The sequence below is a fragment of the Procambarus clarkii genome, chromosome 61 (assembly GCF_040958095.1).
Source record: "Procambarus clarkii isolate CNS0578487 chromosome 61, FALCON_Pclarkii_2.0, whole genome shotgun sequence".
Classification (NCBI taxonomy): Eukaryota; Metazoa; Arthropoda; class Malacostraca; order Decapoda; family Cambaridae; genus Procambarus; species Procambarus clarkii.
In genome coordinates, this window is record NC_091210.1 from 14,520,827 (window position 1) to 14,538,326 (window position 17,500).

At 43.6% G+C, this 17,500-nt stretch overlaps 1 protein-coding gene across 1 annotated transcript in view; it reads left to right on the plus strand.

Annotated features, from left to right (window-relative positions):
• LOC123774438 (probable G-protein coupled receptor B0563.6) overlaps nt 1-17,500 on the plus strand; it is a 71,509-nt gene that overhangs the window by 43,602 nt on the left and 10,407 nt on the right. Inside the window, exons 3-5 of the mRNA XM_069307861.1 lie at nt 10,440-10,586; nt 12,959-13,150; nt 16,079-16,263. Coding sequence (XP_069163962.1) covers nt 10,440-10,586; nt 12,959-13,150; nt 16,079-16,263 — 524 coding nt within the window. The remainder of the gene's footprint in view (nt 1-10,439; nt 10,587-12,958; nt 13,151-16,078; nt 16,264-17,500) is intronic.

Sequence of the window (17,500 nt, forward strand, 5' to 3'; positions counted from 1 at the left end):
GTGGTAGTGGTGGTGTGGTAGTGTGGTGGTGTGGTTGTGTGGTGGGGTTGTGGTGTACTTGCAAGTGCCTGGTTGCATTTGCACCACACCATTCCATCACGTTGCTATAATAGTGAACATAAATAGGATAGTGTAGTGATTGTATTATGGCAATAATGATGACAATACAGTATGGTGAGGTGGAGACTGCAGAACAATGTATTGTTTTATTAATTACAGTGAATGCATTAGTCTGCAATGTATATATTGCGATACAATAGTGAGCATGAAGGAACTATCCAGTGCTAAAGAGCAGTGGAATAGAGTTAGAGATAGACATGGAATGACTCTTCATTGAGTTCATTTGTCTGAGAGAAATACATGATATCATCTGGAAGATTTTTTGCTTTTCCAGAAAGTCAGTTTAACAGTTGATATCTCTCTGGATATCTGTAAAGTTAAACGATAACCCTCTGGATGACTGTAAAGTTAGACGATAACTCAATTTCAGCCCAACTTTCAGGGGATTAAAAAGTATCCTTACAAGTTATAAAGAAATTGTCGAGAATTAGTTTTGAAACGTATATATGACTCCACAATTAAATATGTGTTCTGGAACACTGCAGGAAAGAAGTATATAATATAATATAATATATATATATATATATATATATATATATATATATATATATATATATATATATATATATATATATATATATATATATATATATATCCACCTCTATTTCCTCCTGATTGATCCTGTAGCCAGTATACATATATAAGTTTACCCCAAAAGTTTCTTTGTCTAGAAACTTAAGATTTCTTGAACGTAAATCTTTCTTTTAGAGAAAGTAAATAGGGTCACACACACCTGTGAAAGAGACTCTAGGGAGGTCAAGACAGGATTCGAACCTGATCCCGCAGACCAACAGGAAAAAAAAAACAAGATTGAGAACCTGAAGCCAAAAAAGAGGTCGTAGAAAATAGTTAGATTTTTAAGAGGAATAGATTGTGGAAAATAGTTATAAGAGAAATAGTTAAAACGAGAAGAATGGACAATTTTATAACCCTATTTCAAGTGAGAGATTAGTTAGATTAGGTACATTAGTTAGATTAGGTACATTAGTTAGATTACTGAAAACAATTCCTATATTCTCCAATATTCCTATATTCCTATATTTGATATTTTTACCCAAATATAAAAAAAAAATTAACAATAATAATAATATTACCCAAATATTATCGTATATAATAAATATCCAGAGATCTGTCCATGTTTATTTTAAAGGAAACGAGCGAAATTATACGTAAAAACTAGTGTTATGGATATGGCCGAAACGCTTTGGGAAAAAGATTAATGATGTAGAGAGTAATTCATAATACCGTGAGTGAAAATTATTCACTCGACCCACACCTCTGAAAATGAATATAAAGGACAACGTTTCGATCCTTCCTGGGCCTTTATAAAGTCCTGGATCATTTTATAAAGTCCTGGATCATTTTATAAAGTCCTGGATCATTTTATAAAGTCCTGGATCATTTTATAAAGTCCTGGATCATTTTATAAAGTCCTGGATCATTTTATAAAGTCCTGGATCATTTTATAAAGTCCTGGATCATTATATAAAGTCCTGGATCATTATATAAAGTCCTGGATCATTTTATAAAGTCCTGGATTATTATATAAAGTCCTGGATCATTATATAAAGTCCTGGATCATTTTATAAAGTCCTGAACCATTACAAAGTCCTGAACCATTACAAAGTCCTGAACCATTATAAAGTCCCAATAAACGACTCAGCTAACAGCCCCAATAAACGACTCAGCTAACAGCCCCAATAATCAATGACTCAGCTAACAGCCCCAATAACTAACCACTCAGCTAACAGCCCCAATAACCAGTCCCCATGAAAAAATGAATCAGCAAGCAACAAAAATTGATATCGACAATAGCCTTATGCTTCAAGACGATGAACTACCAACCTACAATACACTCCATCAAGAACTTGTTATCGTGGAGCTGGGTAATAATAGCTATCTCCTGGAAAGACCTGGTTAAGCTATAATTAACATTCTTTGTAAGGTGGAGTGGCAGAGAGAGAGAGAGAGAGAGAGAGAGAGAGAGAGAGAGAGAGAGAGAGAGAGAGAGAGAGAGAGAGAGAGAGAGAGAGAGAGAGACGAATTCTATTCTATTAGAGAATAGAAGGAAGACTTCAAACCATCAAACCACGTCCATGCAGCTGTTAAACAAGTCCAATCCCTAAAGATGAAGATCAGAATGTTCATAACAGCATATATATATATATATATATATATATATATATATATATATATATATATATATATATATATATATATATATATATATATATATATATATATATATATATATATATGTCGTACCTAGTAGCCAGAACGCACTTCTCAGCCTACAATGCAAGGCCCGATTTGCCTAATAAGCCAAGTTTTCCTGAATTAATATATTTTCTCTAATTTTTTCTTATGAAATGATAAAGCTACCCATTTCATTATGTATGAGGTCAATTTTTTTTTATTGGAGTTAAAATTCCCGTAGATATATGACCGAACCTAACCAACCCTACCTAACCTAACCTAACCTATCTTTATAGGTTAGGTTAGGTTAGGTAGTCGAAAAAGTTAGGTTAGGTTAGGTTAGGTTAGGTAGTCGAAAAAGTTAGGTTAGGTTAGGTTAGGTAGTCGAAAAAGTTAGGTTAGGTTAGGTTAGGTAGTCGAAAAACAATTAATTCATGAAAACTTGGCTTATTAGGCAAATCGTGCCTTGCATTGTAGGCAGAGAAGTGCGTTCTGGCTACTAGGTACGACATATATATATATATATATATATATATATATATATATATATATATATATATATATATATATATATATATATATATATATATATATATATATATATATACGTATATACATATATACCATTAACGTATCTCAAATCCGGATGGTATTATATAATGATATATAATCTGGTGATATATATATATATAATTTAGATATATCAAATTTTTCTTCTGGAGACACAAATTTTTTTTCAAGATATAATCTATTCCATTTGTTCTTTATTTCTCCTTTCTCTGTTTTCTTATTATCATATTCTTTTATTCTTGCTTCGCCTTTCACCATAATTCTTCATTTGTTTTGATTTTCAACTATTTTTTTATATTAATGAAATTGTCCAGCCCATTTTTATGTTGTTTATTTGTTTGTTTGTGTCTCAGTCGCTTCCTTTCCCATATTTTGTCTAACTTTCCTTCTTGTCTAGTCTCCTTTCTCACTATACATCTCTGTTCCTCCTCTGTCTCTCTCTCTCTCTCTCTCTCTCTCTCTCTCTCTCTCTCTCTCTCTCTCTCTTTCTCTCTCTCTCTCTCTCTCTCTCTCTCTCTCTCTCTCTCTCTCTCTCTTTCTCTCTCTCTCTCTCTCTCTCTCTCTCTCTCTCTCTCTCTCTCTCTCTCTCTCTCTCTCTCTCTCTCTCTCTCTCTCTCTCTTCCTCCCCCATTACCCCCCCCCCAGAGCGTTACATTCCTACCCACTTAAGGTAAATGGGTCTGCCTGCTGCTCTGATGGGGAGGTCATGGGGTTGCCCTACAGGGGGGGGGGGAAAGGTCAAATGAAGGTCACATTAGTATTCAATACAGTTTTGTTTGATTGTATTGTTTTTCTGGGAGGTTTATGGATTTTTTGGTTTGGGTTCAGGTGTGTGTGTGTGTGTGTGTGTGTGTGTGTGTGTGTGTGTGTGTGTGTGTGTGTGTGTGTGTGTGTGTGTGTGTGTGTGTGTGTGTGTGTGTTTGTGTGTGTGTGTGTGTGTGTGTTTGTGTGTGTTTATTCATCTAGTTGTGCTTGCGGGGGTTGAGCTCTGCTCTTTCGGCCCGCCTCTCAACTGTCAATCAATTAATTGTTACTAACTACTAACTAATACCCCCCCCCCCCCCCCACACACACACACAGAGGCGACACCAAAGAGCCAGAGCTCAACCCCCGCAAGCACAAATAGGTGAGTACACACACACACATACACACCAGGAAGCAGCCTGTAGCAGCTGTCTAACTCCCAGGTACCTATTTACTGCTAGGTAACGGGGACATCAGGGCGAAAGAAACTTTGCCCAATTTTGTTTCCCGCTGGGAATCGAACCCCGAACCACAGGATTACGTGTGCGTCCACTCAGCCACCGGCGCCCTCTAATAGGTGTGTGTGTGTGTAGGTGTGTGTGTAGGTGTGTGTAGGTGTGTGTGTAGGTGTGTGTAGGTGTGTGTGTAGGTGTGTGTAGGTGTGTGTGTAGGTGTGTGTAGGTGTGTGTGTAGGTGTGTGTAGGTGTGTGTGTAGGTGTGTGTGTGGGTGTGTTTACAAGTCCCCAGAAATCTCCCATTCATCATGACAATATCATCTCTCGCTCCAAGTATTCATCAGCAGCTCTGAACTAATTCAATATATACACGAATTCTATTTATATATATATATTATTGAGGGGCGCTGGATGATTAATGAACAAATACGTGATAAATTATACCTAATGTTCAGGCTGGTTCATTGAGCTTATATTACAGAGTTCACTTGCAAGCTGGGGCTTCCAACTCTGAATTGTTGCAAGCAATGAGCTTTCTGGCCAGTTTTAATATATGTTCAAAGCATTAATTTCGTGCAGTTGACTCAGTATTGCATCTTGCAATAATGAATGGTAATATATGTAGGAGTGATTAATATATAAATATGTTAAACAAGCAGATAACAAAATTAATAATTAGAGAAATAACTATTGCATACACACACACACTTACTACAAATGACAAGGAAGTGTGTGAGGAATTGAATAAGAAATTCCAGGAGGTCTTCATCTTAGAGCAAGGAGAAATTCCAGAGGTAAGTGAGGGAATAGCTAACCAGGAATCACTGGAAGAGTTTGAGATTACCAGCGGGGAAGTAAGGAAGTGTTTACTAGAGTTGGATGTGACAAAGGCTATAGGTCCAGATGGAATCTCCCCTTGGATACTAAAGGAAGGAGCAGAAGAACTGTGCCTCCCACTCTCCATAGTGTATAACAAATCACTGGCAACAGGGGAACTGCCAGATATTTGGAAAGCAGCTAACGTAGTCCCGATATACAAGAAAGGGGATAGACAGGAGGCACTGAATTACAGGCCAGTGTCCCTAACCTGCATACCATGCAAGCTGATGGAGAAGATTGTGCGAAGAAAGCTAGTGGAGCATCTGGAGCGAAGGAACTTTGTAACACAGCATCAACATGGATTCAGGGATGGCAGGTCCTGGCCTCACAGGGTTACTTGAATTCTACGACCAGACAAAGAAATCACGCAAGAAAGAGAGGGGTGGGCAGACTGCATATTTTTGGATTGCCAGAAAGCCTTTGATACAGTGCCACACAAGAGGCTAGTGAAAAAGCTGGAGATGCAGGCTGGAGTGAAAGAGAAGGTACTCCATTGGATAAAGGAGTACCAACAGGACACAACGAGTCAGTGTGAGGGGTGAGGTCTCAGATTGGCGAGACGTTACGAGTGGAGTCCCGCAGGGGTCAGTCCTTGGACCTATACTGTTTCTGGTATATGTAAATGATCTCCCAGAGGGTATAGAATCGTTTCTCTCAATGTTTGCTGATGATACAAAAATTATAAGGAGTATTAAGACAGAGGTTGATAGTAGGAGGCTACAAGATGACCTAGACAGACTGAGTGAATGGTCCAACAAATGGCTGTTGAAGTTCAACCCGAGTAAATGCAAAGTAATGAAACTAGGCAGTGGAAACAGGAGGCCAAACACAGGATACAGAATAGGAGATGAAGTACTTAATGAAACGAACAGAGAGAAAGATCTAGGAGTTGATATCACACCAAACCTGTCTCCTGAAGCCCACATAAAAAGAATAACGTCTGCGGCATATGCGAGGCTGGCTAATATCAGAACAGCGTTCAGGAACCTGTGTAAGGAATCATTCAGAATCTTGTACACCACATATGTAAGACCAATCCTGGAGTATGCGGCCCCAGCATGGAGCCCGTACCTTGTCAAGCACAAGACGAAGCTGGAAAAAGTCCAAAGGTATGCCACTACACTAGTCCCAGAACTAAGAGGCATGAGTTACGAGGAAAGGCTGCGGGAAATGCACCTTACGACCCTGGAGGACAGAAGAGTAAGGGGAGACATGATCACTACCTACAAAATTCTCAGAGGAATTGATAGGGTAGACAAGGATAAACTGTTTAACACGGGTGGGACGCGAACAAGGGGACACAGGTGAAACTGAGTACCCACATGAGCCACAGAGACGTTAGAAAGAACTTTTTAGTGTCAGAGTAGTTAACAGATGGAATGCATTAGGCAGTGATGTGGTGGAGGCTGACTCCATACACAGTTTCAAATGTAGATATGATAGAGCCCAGTAGGCTCAGGAACCTGTACACCAGTTAGTTGAGAGGCGGGACCAAAGAACCAGAGCTCAACCCCCGCAAGCACAACTAGGTGAGCACAACTAGTACCCAACAACCGTAATATTTAACAACCTGTATTCCAAAAAAAAAACCTTTTAATTACCGCAGCGCCCCAGATCCCGGATGGAGAAGGAATTATGAGATCATTCTTGATCTAATTTCTGACCAATCCGGAGTACTTTAGCTCTTAAGACTAGTTTGTGAGTTTGTGAGCAGCGTGTGCGCGTGTGTGTGTGTGTGTGTGTGTGTGTGTGTGTGTGTGTGTGTGTGTGTGTGTGTGTGTGTGTGTGTGTGTACTCACCTAGTTGTACTCACCTAGTTGTGTTTGCGGGGGTTGAGCTCTGGCTCTTTGGTCCCGCCTCTCAACCTCAACCTGTGTGTGTGTGTGTGTGTGTGTGTGTGTGTGTGTGTGTGTGTGTGTGTGTGTGTGTGTGTGTGTGTGTGTGTGTGTGTGTGTGTGTGTGTGGTGTTTGGTGGTGATTATTGTGTGTGTTGTACTGCGTATCATTCCATTCACCTAGGGGTACTAGGAGACTCGAACCTTGGACCCCGTGTGTGTAAAGCCGAAGCTCTATCGACCGAGCTATTGAGTGACCTTAATAAGAAAAGCTGGACTGTGTGTTTTACTTGAGAAAATTTTACTTGCAGTTTTACTTAAGAAAATTTTACTTGCAGTTTTACTTAAGAAAATTTTACTTGCAGTTTTACTTAAGAAAATTTTACTTGCAGTTTTACTTAAGAAAACTGTACTTGTTTTCGCCCGTGTTGAATCTGGTATAATATCCGATTTGCTTTATTAACATACTAGTTCAGCTCCAGCTCTCGGTCCTCGCCTCTCCAGATATGTGAAAATATAATAGTGAACGATCTCAAAAAACCATATAATATGCACATGAGAAAAGAAAACGTGATAATATATACGAGGGAGAATATACATTAGAAAATATATATTAAGACACAAGTCATTCAATCAAATCACGGGGCTATTCATGCCCATGCAGCCTTTTGAGTGGGTAAATCTTCATTAATCATCAACTTAACGCACTCAGGTGTCTTTAGACCTTATAAAGGTCTTTAAGATTTACAGAAGATAATGGAGGCAGTTGCTACGAGAATAATTAATTGCTGTGAAAATCAATTTTGCAGAAAATTTTTTTGTGATAAAGTTTGTTAGGTGGAATTTATTGACAGGATTTTTTGGTTTACTGTGAATTAAGAAGTTTACCTGGACGACCGTAGGTAAACTTTTAGACAGGTCTGTCTGTCTCTCTGTCTCTCTGTCTCTGTCTCTGTCTCTGTCTCTCTCTCTCTCTCTCTCTCTCTCTCTCTCTCTCTCTCTCTCTCTCTCTCTCTCTCTCTCTCTCTCTCTCTCTCTCTCTCTCTCTCTCTCAACATCCTGTTTACAATATCAAGACAAACTGTTTACAACTTAATTCGGATCATAAACTTTACCTCACCCTTAATTATATATCGAATTGGTGTGTTTTGTAAATATTGGATCATTAAAGAAATAGTTCCGGCATTGTGACGGTAGAGCGACGGTCTCGCTTCATGCAGGTCGGCGTTCAATCCCCGCGACCGTCCACAAGTGGTTGGGCACCATTCCTTTCCCACCGTCCCATCCCAAATCATACCTCATACTTGGCAGGTGTTCAGTGACATCATACCTCACAGCTGTTAACTTTCTTTTGAGACAATCAATCACTGTCAACTTCCTGATGAGACAGAATCCACAAGCTGTCAAGGTTCCGGCGACACGATATCTCACAGCTTAAACTTTCCGGCAACTTACAGCTGTCAAGGCTTAGTGGTTATCACTCTCCTGCTGTCAGTTCTGACAAGCCAGGTCGCCCAGCTTGTCACCTTCCTGTCAAATCACTCAGCTCAACTGTCAACTGCCTGGTGATATATATCTGCCTCTTAGTTGACGACTTCTACTTAAATTCAACGATATCCACCGATATCAATCTGATTGGCACTCAGTCTTTCCTATATCAAATACAGTCAATTTCATGTCCACTTTACTTACAATATTATCATTGTTCGCTTCTATAATATTTGGCTTTATTATTATTTTTATTTTTATAATCGATGTTCTGTTGTTTTGTGAATTTTGTAAATTATATTTATTTTCTTCCAGACATTTCCACGTCTGGAAAGAAATTTTTACCCACTTCTTTCCATTCCTTCCATTTCTACTCATTTCTACGTATTTTCACTCATTTCTGCGCATGTATACGCATTTCCACGCATTTTTCACCCATATCCACACATCTATACGTATTTCCACTAATTTTTCACTCATTTCCACGGATTTTTCACTCATTTCCACTCATTCTTCACTCATTTCCACGTATTTTCACTCATTTCCACTCATTCTTCACTCATTTCCACGTATTTTCACTCATTTCCACTCATTCTTCACTCATTTCCACGTATTTTCACTCATTTCCACTCATTCTTCACTCATTTCCACTCATTCTTCACTCATTTCCACGTATTTTCACTCATTTTCACGTATTTTCAAACATTTTCAGATGTGATCAAGTTAAATACAATTGTTCTCCTGTGTATATTGTGTATCTTTAGTTCTTGTCTCGTTGCTTTAAACCGTTGCGACAAGAATATTCACATTTATGAGTGACTGATGAGTAAATACTGGAAAAAGGTGAATAAAAGACAAGAATAACTGGTGAGTAAAAAGCTGAATTGGTGAGCATCAAAGTTTGCAATAATGGCTGAGTAAGAGTTGAGTAATTGTTGAGTTAAAAAGCTAAGAGTTAGAGGTGTGAGGTGAGAGTAAATGGTGAGTAAATGATTAGTAAATGGTGAGTAAATGGTGAGTTAATGATGAGTAAATGATGAGTAATGATGAGTAAATGGTGAGTAAATGATGAGTAAATGATGAGTAAATGATGAGTAAATGGTGAGTAAATGATGAGTAAATGGTGAGTAAATGATGAGTAAATGAGTAGTAAATGATGAGTAAATGATGAGTAAATGGTGAGTAAATGATGAGTAAATGATGAGTAAATGATGAGTAAAAGGTGAGTCATCTGGTTTTAAAGGGAACCTGATATCATTACACTGCCCTGTCACTTGAATCCATGAGTCCAGGCAACATTCACAAGGCCCTTACTCATAGCGGGGATAGCGGAAATGGTTGAGACCATTGCTATCGTCATGGGTTTCTTGATATCATCTCCTTGAGAGATAACAGCGGTCCTGAGAGCCATCTCAGAGGGTAGTATTAGGCATCCATCTGTCTCAGGAGACTATTGGGCTCTGGTTGTCGGTCTGGAGTGGCCTCTTCAGGGCTCAAAGCCAGGGTAGGTTCATATGGGGGAGAAGCTGTTACCCATGCAGCAGGTCCCCTCTCTCCAGGGCGCAAAGCCTGGGTAGGTTGATATTGGGGGAGAAGCTGTTACCCATGCAGCAGGTCCCCTCTCGCCAGGGCGCAAAGCCTGGGTAGGTTGATATTGGGGGAGAAGCTGTTACCCATGCAGCAGGTTCGCCCCCTCTCCACGGCGCCGAAAGTCTCCAGTGGGTAATTTCACGCTTAATGGCAAGTTTAAACTTAACAGTGCCATCTATGAGTGTGATTTAAAACTAAATGTACATTTAACTTCTCATTTCTCACAAGATTAATGTAATTTCTCACAAGATTAATGCCATTTCTCACAAGAGTAATGCCATTTCTCACAAGATTAATACCATTTCTCACAAGATTTATCCCATTTCTCACAAGATTAATCCCATTTCTCACAAGATTAATCCCATTTCTCACAAGATTAATGCTATTTCTCACAAGATTAATCCCATTTCTCACAAGATTATGAGGGGCCATCTATGAGCCCAATTTGTAATTAAATGTTTCCAAGATTACTAATGTTAACGTTAGTCTGTCGGGTATCCCCCTGCACATACGATACACTGACCGAGATGTCTCTCACTCTCTCTCTCTCTCTCAACTACAGGATACGCGGCCGCCTCACTCTTCGCCCTGCTGTGTGCCATTCCCTTCACCTATAGAATCCTGACGCAGGAAACAGACCGCTGGAACTCCTATTACATCGCCGCCTTTCACGCCCACGTGGTCCTCTACTTCGGTAACTCCTGCATAGGTAAGGTCGAAGCTCTCCCGACCGAGCTATTGAGTAGATTTAATAAGGAAAGTTAAGTTCCAGAGGAATTTTCTGGAATTTTCTTTCAAATTGATGAACACTGTCAATTTTCGTGTTTAAGTTACTCAGGTTTGGAACTACACTGAAAGTAATTCTATGAATATGTATATTACTGTGTATTAATTGTTGATTTTAAGCACTCAGTACGTTGAAGGGGTTAGTTAGCCGCCGCTTGAACGAGGCTAGCCTGATGGGCGCGGCTTGTTTGATGAGTTCACTCATAAACAGGAGGGTAGTTGATGAATAGACCCTCGTCTATTCATCAACTGCCCTCCTGCTTTAATCCATCAACTGCCCTCAATTATTTGATCATAATTGATGAGGTCGCGCTTCGAATGTCATTAAATAGATGCTACTCTGCCTCCACTACACCCATTAACCCACAAATAGGAGAACGATCCCAGTTCCCATTACATAATGGGATGCTGTACGACTACAACCAATGGTGTTATCAACACTCTACAATGAATGGCCCCCAAAAAATCCTATAAAAATCAACGTAATTTGCAAATCCTGAAATACAGTGACTCTTGCTATCACTAGATTTTTTTTGCATGTTCTGCAATTTGTTCATTTGTTCAATTTTTCTGAAGATTACTGACAATGCAGAAATCATTTTCAAAGTTGTGAACTCTTTGATTTATTTATCTGAGTGTTCAGTGTGAATCTATTATCTATTATAGTCTTCAACAGTATTTTATTTACATCTATTCTGAGTGGAGGCGATGAGTCACAATAACGTGGCTGAAGTATGTTGACCAGACCACACACTAGAAGTTGAAGGGACGACGACGTTTCGGTCCGTCCTGGACCATTCTCAAGTCGATCATTCTCAAGTCATTCTCACAATCGACTTGAGAATGGTCCAGGACGGACCGAAACGTCGTCGTTCCTTCAACTTCTAGTGTGTGGTCTGGTCAATATTCTGAGTGGAAAGTGTACACAACTTTTTACTCGAAATACGGGTGATTTCGAACATGCGTTCGAAATGTGGTAAGAAAAGGAGATTAAATTCTGATTAATGTATAACTGATCCTTTGGTTTATGACTGGTGGAGGATGGCACGGTTTCTGCCTCATCCAAGCCATTACGACTATATAGCACTGGGAAGGGGTCAGGATAAGGATTTGGGATGGGACGGAGGGAAAGGAATGGTGCCCAACCACTTGTGGACGGTCGCGGGGATTGATCGCCGACCTGCATGAAGCGAGACCGTCGCTCTACCGTCCACCCCAAGTGACCAGAACGGTCGCAAATTCCTTGCTGAATGATATTTTTTGAAACGAATAGTGAGGGTCCTCGCTTCTAGCAGGTCGGAGTTCAATCCCCGACCGTCCAAGTGGTTGTGAGAACCTCATTCCTCTCCTTCTATCTCAAATCCTTATCCTCATGTCGCTTCTAAGACAAGAAACTTAAAATAGGAATATTTAGTCAATAGTCATCATTTTGTATTCAACATCCTTGCTATGGATTTTGTCATGTCACGATGATTCTTGAGTTATGTTAATCCGTCTTTATCCCTTCTTGATCCTTCTTTATCCAGCCTTGATCCATCTTTATCCCTGGAGTGTGAGAAGGGAAAATATAGAACAAGAAAAAAATCTTCCTGTCTCGCCTTGCCTTATCTCTCAAGACCTCTGGCGAAACCTTTACATCTTACAGCCAATAATGGCAACTGTGGACTCCTGGGGCCAGATTCACGAAGCAGTTACGCAAGCACTTACGAACCTGGGGCCAGATTCACGAAAGCAGTTACGCAAGCACTTACGAACGTGTACATCTTTTCACAATCTTTGACGGCTTTGGTTACATTTATTAAACAGTTTACAAGCATGAAGACTTGCCAATCAACTGTTGTTATTGTTATAAACAGCCTCCTGGTGCTTCGGAGCTCATTAACTGTTTAATAATTGTAAACAAAGCCGCCAAAGATTGAGAAAAGATGGACAGGTTCGTAAGTGCTTGCGTAACTGCTTCGTGAATCTGGCCCCAGGTTCGTAAGTGCTTGCGTAACTGCTTTCGTGAATCTAGCCCCAGGACTCCTCACTTGGTGGCACATGTGTGTGTGCCTAAAGTGTTCAGAGACACACAGGGGTTAGATCCCATCATACTGGCTTAAATGAATGATATTTTATACGTGTTTCCCCCTAACTCCCTTTTCCCTGTTTTCTATGAATCGTTCTTTTAAGACCTTTTACACGTTGAGTCTTTGGAGGTAAACAGTGACTTCTTTCTCACTGTAACGTCTCTTACTGTGACCTCTCACACTGTAACCTCTCGTACCGTGACCTCTGGCCTCTCCCGCGCCCCAGGTATCGGCGTAGTGATGCTGCTGGCGCTCACAGTCGAAAGATTCATCTCCGTCTGCTATCCTGCCAAGGCGAGGAATCTGTGTGGCGAGACGCGGGCCCATCTCACAGTCGCTATCATACCAGTCGCCACCTTCCTCCTTAATAGTCCCTACCTCTTCCTCGCCCACGTCGCCTCCTGCAGGAGTGACGCAGGTGAGTGACGCAAGGGGAGGGGCTGGCGCAAGGGCTGATGTACATACGTGGCTCAAAGATGTGAGGATTTGACGCAGTTGACGCAAGGGGCTGATATACATACGTGACTCAAAGAAGTGAGGAATTGACGCAGTTGACGCAAGGGGCTGATAGCCATACGTGAGTGACTCAAAGAAGTGGAGAATTGACGCAGTTGACGCAAGGGGCTGATATACATACGTAAGTGACTCAAAGAAGTGGGGAATTGACGCAGTGACGCAAGGGGACTTGGATAATCACGAATTGGGGGCTGATGTGCTTACGCAAATGACGCAAAGAAGTGATACATTGACGCAAGAAATTAGAGCATTGAAGTAAGGGATTAAAATTACTCATGTGATTGACGCAAGGGACAGGAATCACTCACGAAACTGACGCAAGTGAGCATGCGTTAAGGGTGCGTACGCAATTCAAGAAGCGGATGAGCATAGGGAATCAAAATATATATAACTTTGCGTGCATGTGTGTGTGCGTGCATGCGTATATTTTTGCGTGTTTGAGTGTATATAGTTTTATACAAGTATTCATCTAGTTGTGCTTTCTTCAGTCGAGCTCTAGTTTCTGGGCCCCAGCCTGTTAACAACTATTCAGCGTATGGAATGAGTCTCTCTCTCTCTCTCTCTCTCTCTCTCTCTTTCTCTCTCTCTTTCTCTCTCTCTCTCTCTCTCTCTCTCTCTCTCTCTCTCTCTCTCTCTCTCTCTCTCTCTCTCTCTCTCTCTCTCTCTTTCTCTCTCTCTTTCTCTCTCCCTCTCTCTCACCCTTCCCAATTCTTCCATTTTTTCGGCGCCTCGCATTTTTAATCTATTTCTTCTCTCTCATTTTCCTCATTCTGCTGTTCCTCATCTTCCTCATGTTCCTCATTTTCCTCCTAAACGCTTCCACCAACCGACTTGTTATTCGGTTAACCGGATATGTCGGTCCCATCAGGACACTTGATAGTGTTGGCCGGATTGTAATTAAGTCTATCCGGCCCCGTCCGGTTACCAGGGTTCCCTGGCGGTGTGTGTGTAGTGTTTGTCTGCTGTGTGGTGTCTGCTGTGTGGTGTCTGCTGTAGTGTCTGCTGTGTGGTGTCTGCTGTAGTGTCTGCTGTGTGGTGTCTGCTGTGTGGTGTCTGCTGTGTGGTGTCTGCTGTGTGGTGTCTGCTGTGTGGTGTCTGCTGTGTGGTGCCTGCTGTGTGGAGTCTACTGTGTGGTGTCTGCTGTGTGGTGTCTGCTGTGTGGTGTCTGCTGTGTGGTGTCTGCTGTGGTATCTGCAGTGTGGTGTCTGCTGTGTGGTTTCTGCTGTGTGGTGTCTGCTGTGTAGTGTCTGCTGTGGTATCTGCTGTGTGGTGTCTGCTGTGGTGTCTGCTGTGTGGTATCTGCTGTGGTGGTGTTTGTCTGCTGTGTGGTGTCTGCTGTGTGGTGTTTGTCTGCTGTGTGGTGTCTGCTGTGGTGGCTGCTGCCAGGCAGCCCCAGGCAGGCAGACGCCAGCCCCAGGCAGCCAGACGCCAGCCCCAGTCAGGCAGACGCCAGCCCCAGTCAGGCAGACGCCAGCCCCAGGCAGGCAGACGCCAGCCCCAGGCAGGCAGACGCCAGCCCCAGGCAGCCAGACGCCAGCCCCAGTCAGGCAGACGCCAGCCCCAGGCAGCCAGACGCCAGCCCCAGTCAGGCAGACGCCAGCCCCAGTCAGTCAGACGCCAGCCCCAGTCAGGCAGACGCCAGCCCCAGTCAGGCAGACGCCAGCCCCAGGCAGCCAGACGCCAGCCCCAGGCAGCCAGACGCCAGCCCCAGGCAGCCAGCCCCAGGCAGCCAGCCCCAGGCAGCCAGACGCCAGCCCCAGGCAGCCAGACGCCAGCCCCAGGAAGGCAGACGCCAGCCCCAGGCAGCCAGACGCCAGCCCCAGGCAGCCAGACGCCAGCCCCAGGCAGCCAGACGCCAGCCCCAGGCAGCCAGCCCCAGGCAGCCAGACGCCAGCCCCAGGCAGCCAGACGCCAGCCCCAGGCAGCCAGACGCCAGCCCCAGGCAGCCAGACGCCAGCCCCAGGCAGCCAGACGCCAGCCCCAGGCAGCCAGACGCCAGCCCCAGGCAGCCAGACGCCAGCCCCAGGCAGCCAGACGCCAGCCCCAGGCAGCCAGACGCCAGCCCCAGGCAGCCAGACGCCAGCCCCAGGCAGCCAGACGCCAGCCCCAGGCAGCCAGACGCCAGCCCCAGGCAGCAAGACGCCAGCCCCAGGCAGCCAGACGCCAGCCCCAGGCAGGCAGACGCCAGCCCCAGGCAGCCAGACTTTTCTCTCGTCACAACAAATTTAAAACCATCCATAGAATGGCTGTGAAAATATGGTGAAAATTTCTTTCTTATAAAATTTTCATATTAATGACCTTAGATGAAGGGAGCCGGTCGGCCGAGCGGACAGCACACTGGACTTGTGATCCTGTGGTCCTGGGTTCGATCCCAGGCGCCGGCGAGAAACAATGGGCAAAGTTTCTTTCACTCTATGTCCCTGTTACCTAGCAGTAAAATAGGTACCTGGGTGTTAGTCAGCTGTCACGGGCTGCTTCCCGGGGGTGGAGGCCTGGTCGAAGACCGGGCCGCGGGGACACTAAAGCCCCGAAATCATCTCAAGATAACCTCAAGATAGCTCTGAATTGATTAAGTTACAACTAGTTAAAATATGAACAAAAATATGTTTATTGAAGTGTTCATTGTTCCAAATGAGTTGAAGAACATGTGATAATCAGAATTAGTTTAATAAAAATTATCTTAATCACTATAGAGACAATCAAAATAAAGATAACTTAAATGTGAATAACAATTCAATGTTTTAGTTTTAGTGACTATAATTAAAGTCCTTCATGTGATTTGTCCTCAATCAACTTGACCCTCAGCTTCCCCTGGCTGCGTCTCCCACAGGGACGGTGGTTCACCTGAAGAAGGTCAACGCCTGGCTGGTGAACTCTTTGTGGTTCCAAGGGTACAAGTGGGTCATGGAGGTGTCCTTCAAGTTCATTCCTGCCCTCATCCTCGTCTACCTCAACATCAGGATCATCAGGACCTACAAGGCTGTTTGTAAGAAGAGACGCCTGATGACGAAGAAGGTCAGTAGGTCAGGGGTCAGTCACTGGGGTCAGGAGTCAGTCACTGGGGTCAGGAGTTAGTCACAGGGGTTAGTCACTGGGGCTCAGAGATCAATCACTGGGGTCAGGGGTTAGTCACTGGGGTCAGAGGTCAGTCACTAGAGGTCAGTCACTGGGGGTCAGAGATCAATCACTGGGGTCAGGGATCAGTCACTGGGGTCAGAGGTCAGTCACTGGGGTCAGAGGTCAGTCACTGGGGTCAGAGGTCAATCACTGGGGTCAGAGATCAGTCACTGGGGTCAGAGATCAGTCACTGGGGTCAGAGGTCAGTCACTGGGGTCAGAGATCAATCACTGGGGTCAGGGATCAGTCACTGGGGTCAGAGATCAATCACTGGGGTCAGGGATCAGTCACTGGGGTCAGAGGTCAGTCACTGGGGTCAGAGGTCAATCATTGGGGTCAGAGATCAGTCACTGGGGTCAGGGATCAGTCACTGGGGTCAGAGATCAGTCACTGGGGTCAGAGATCAGTCACTGGGGTCAGAGATCAATCACTGGGGTCAGGGATCAGTCACTGGGGTCAGAGATCAGTCACTGGGGTCAGAGATCAGTCACTGGGGTCAGAGATCAATCACTGGGGTCAGGGATCAGTCACTGGGGTCAGAGATCAGTCACTGGGGTCAGAGGTCAGTCACTGGGGTCAGAGGTCACTGGGGTCAGAGGTCAGTCACTGGGGTCAGAGGTCAATCATTGGGGTCAGGGATCAGTCACTGGGGTCAGAGATCAATCACTGGGGTCAGGGATCAGTCACTGGGGTCAGAGATCAATCACTGGGGTCAGAGGTCAGTCACTGGGGTCAGAGGTCAGTCACTGGGGTCAGAGGTCAGTCACTGGGGTCAGAGGTCAGTCACTGGGGTCAGGGATCAGTCACTGGGGTCAGAGATCAGTCACTGGGGTCAGAGGTCAGTCACTGGGGTCAGAGATCAATCACTGGGGTCAGGGATCAGTCACTGGGGTCAGAGATCAGTCACTGGGGTCAGAGGTCAGTCACTGGGGTCAGAGGTCAATCATTGGGGTAGTTTGGGAGCAGAGAAGGTCAATTACAAGGTAGTTCAAACCATAAGCTGGTGTTTTTCTGTATAGCTTTATCGCTAAGAAGTTCATATCTTCGTTTATGTTTTGTAAATTTTCCTCTTGTACTCTCTCGGAATTCTCTTATCTTCATGTACTCCCTTGTATGTAATTGTAAATTTTCCTCG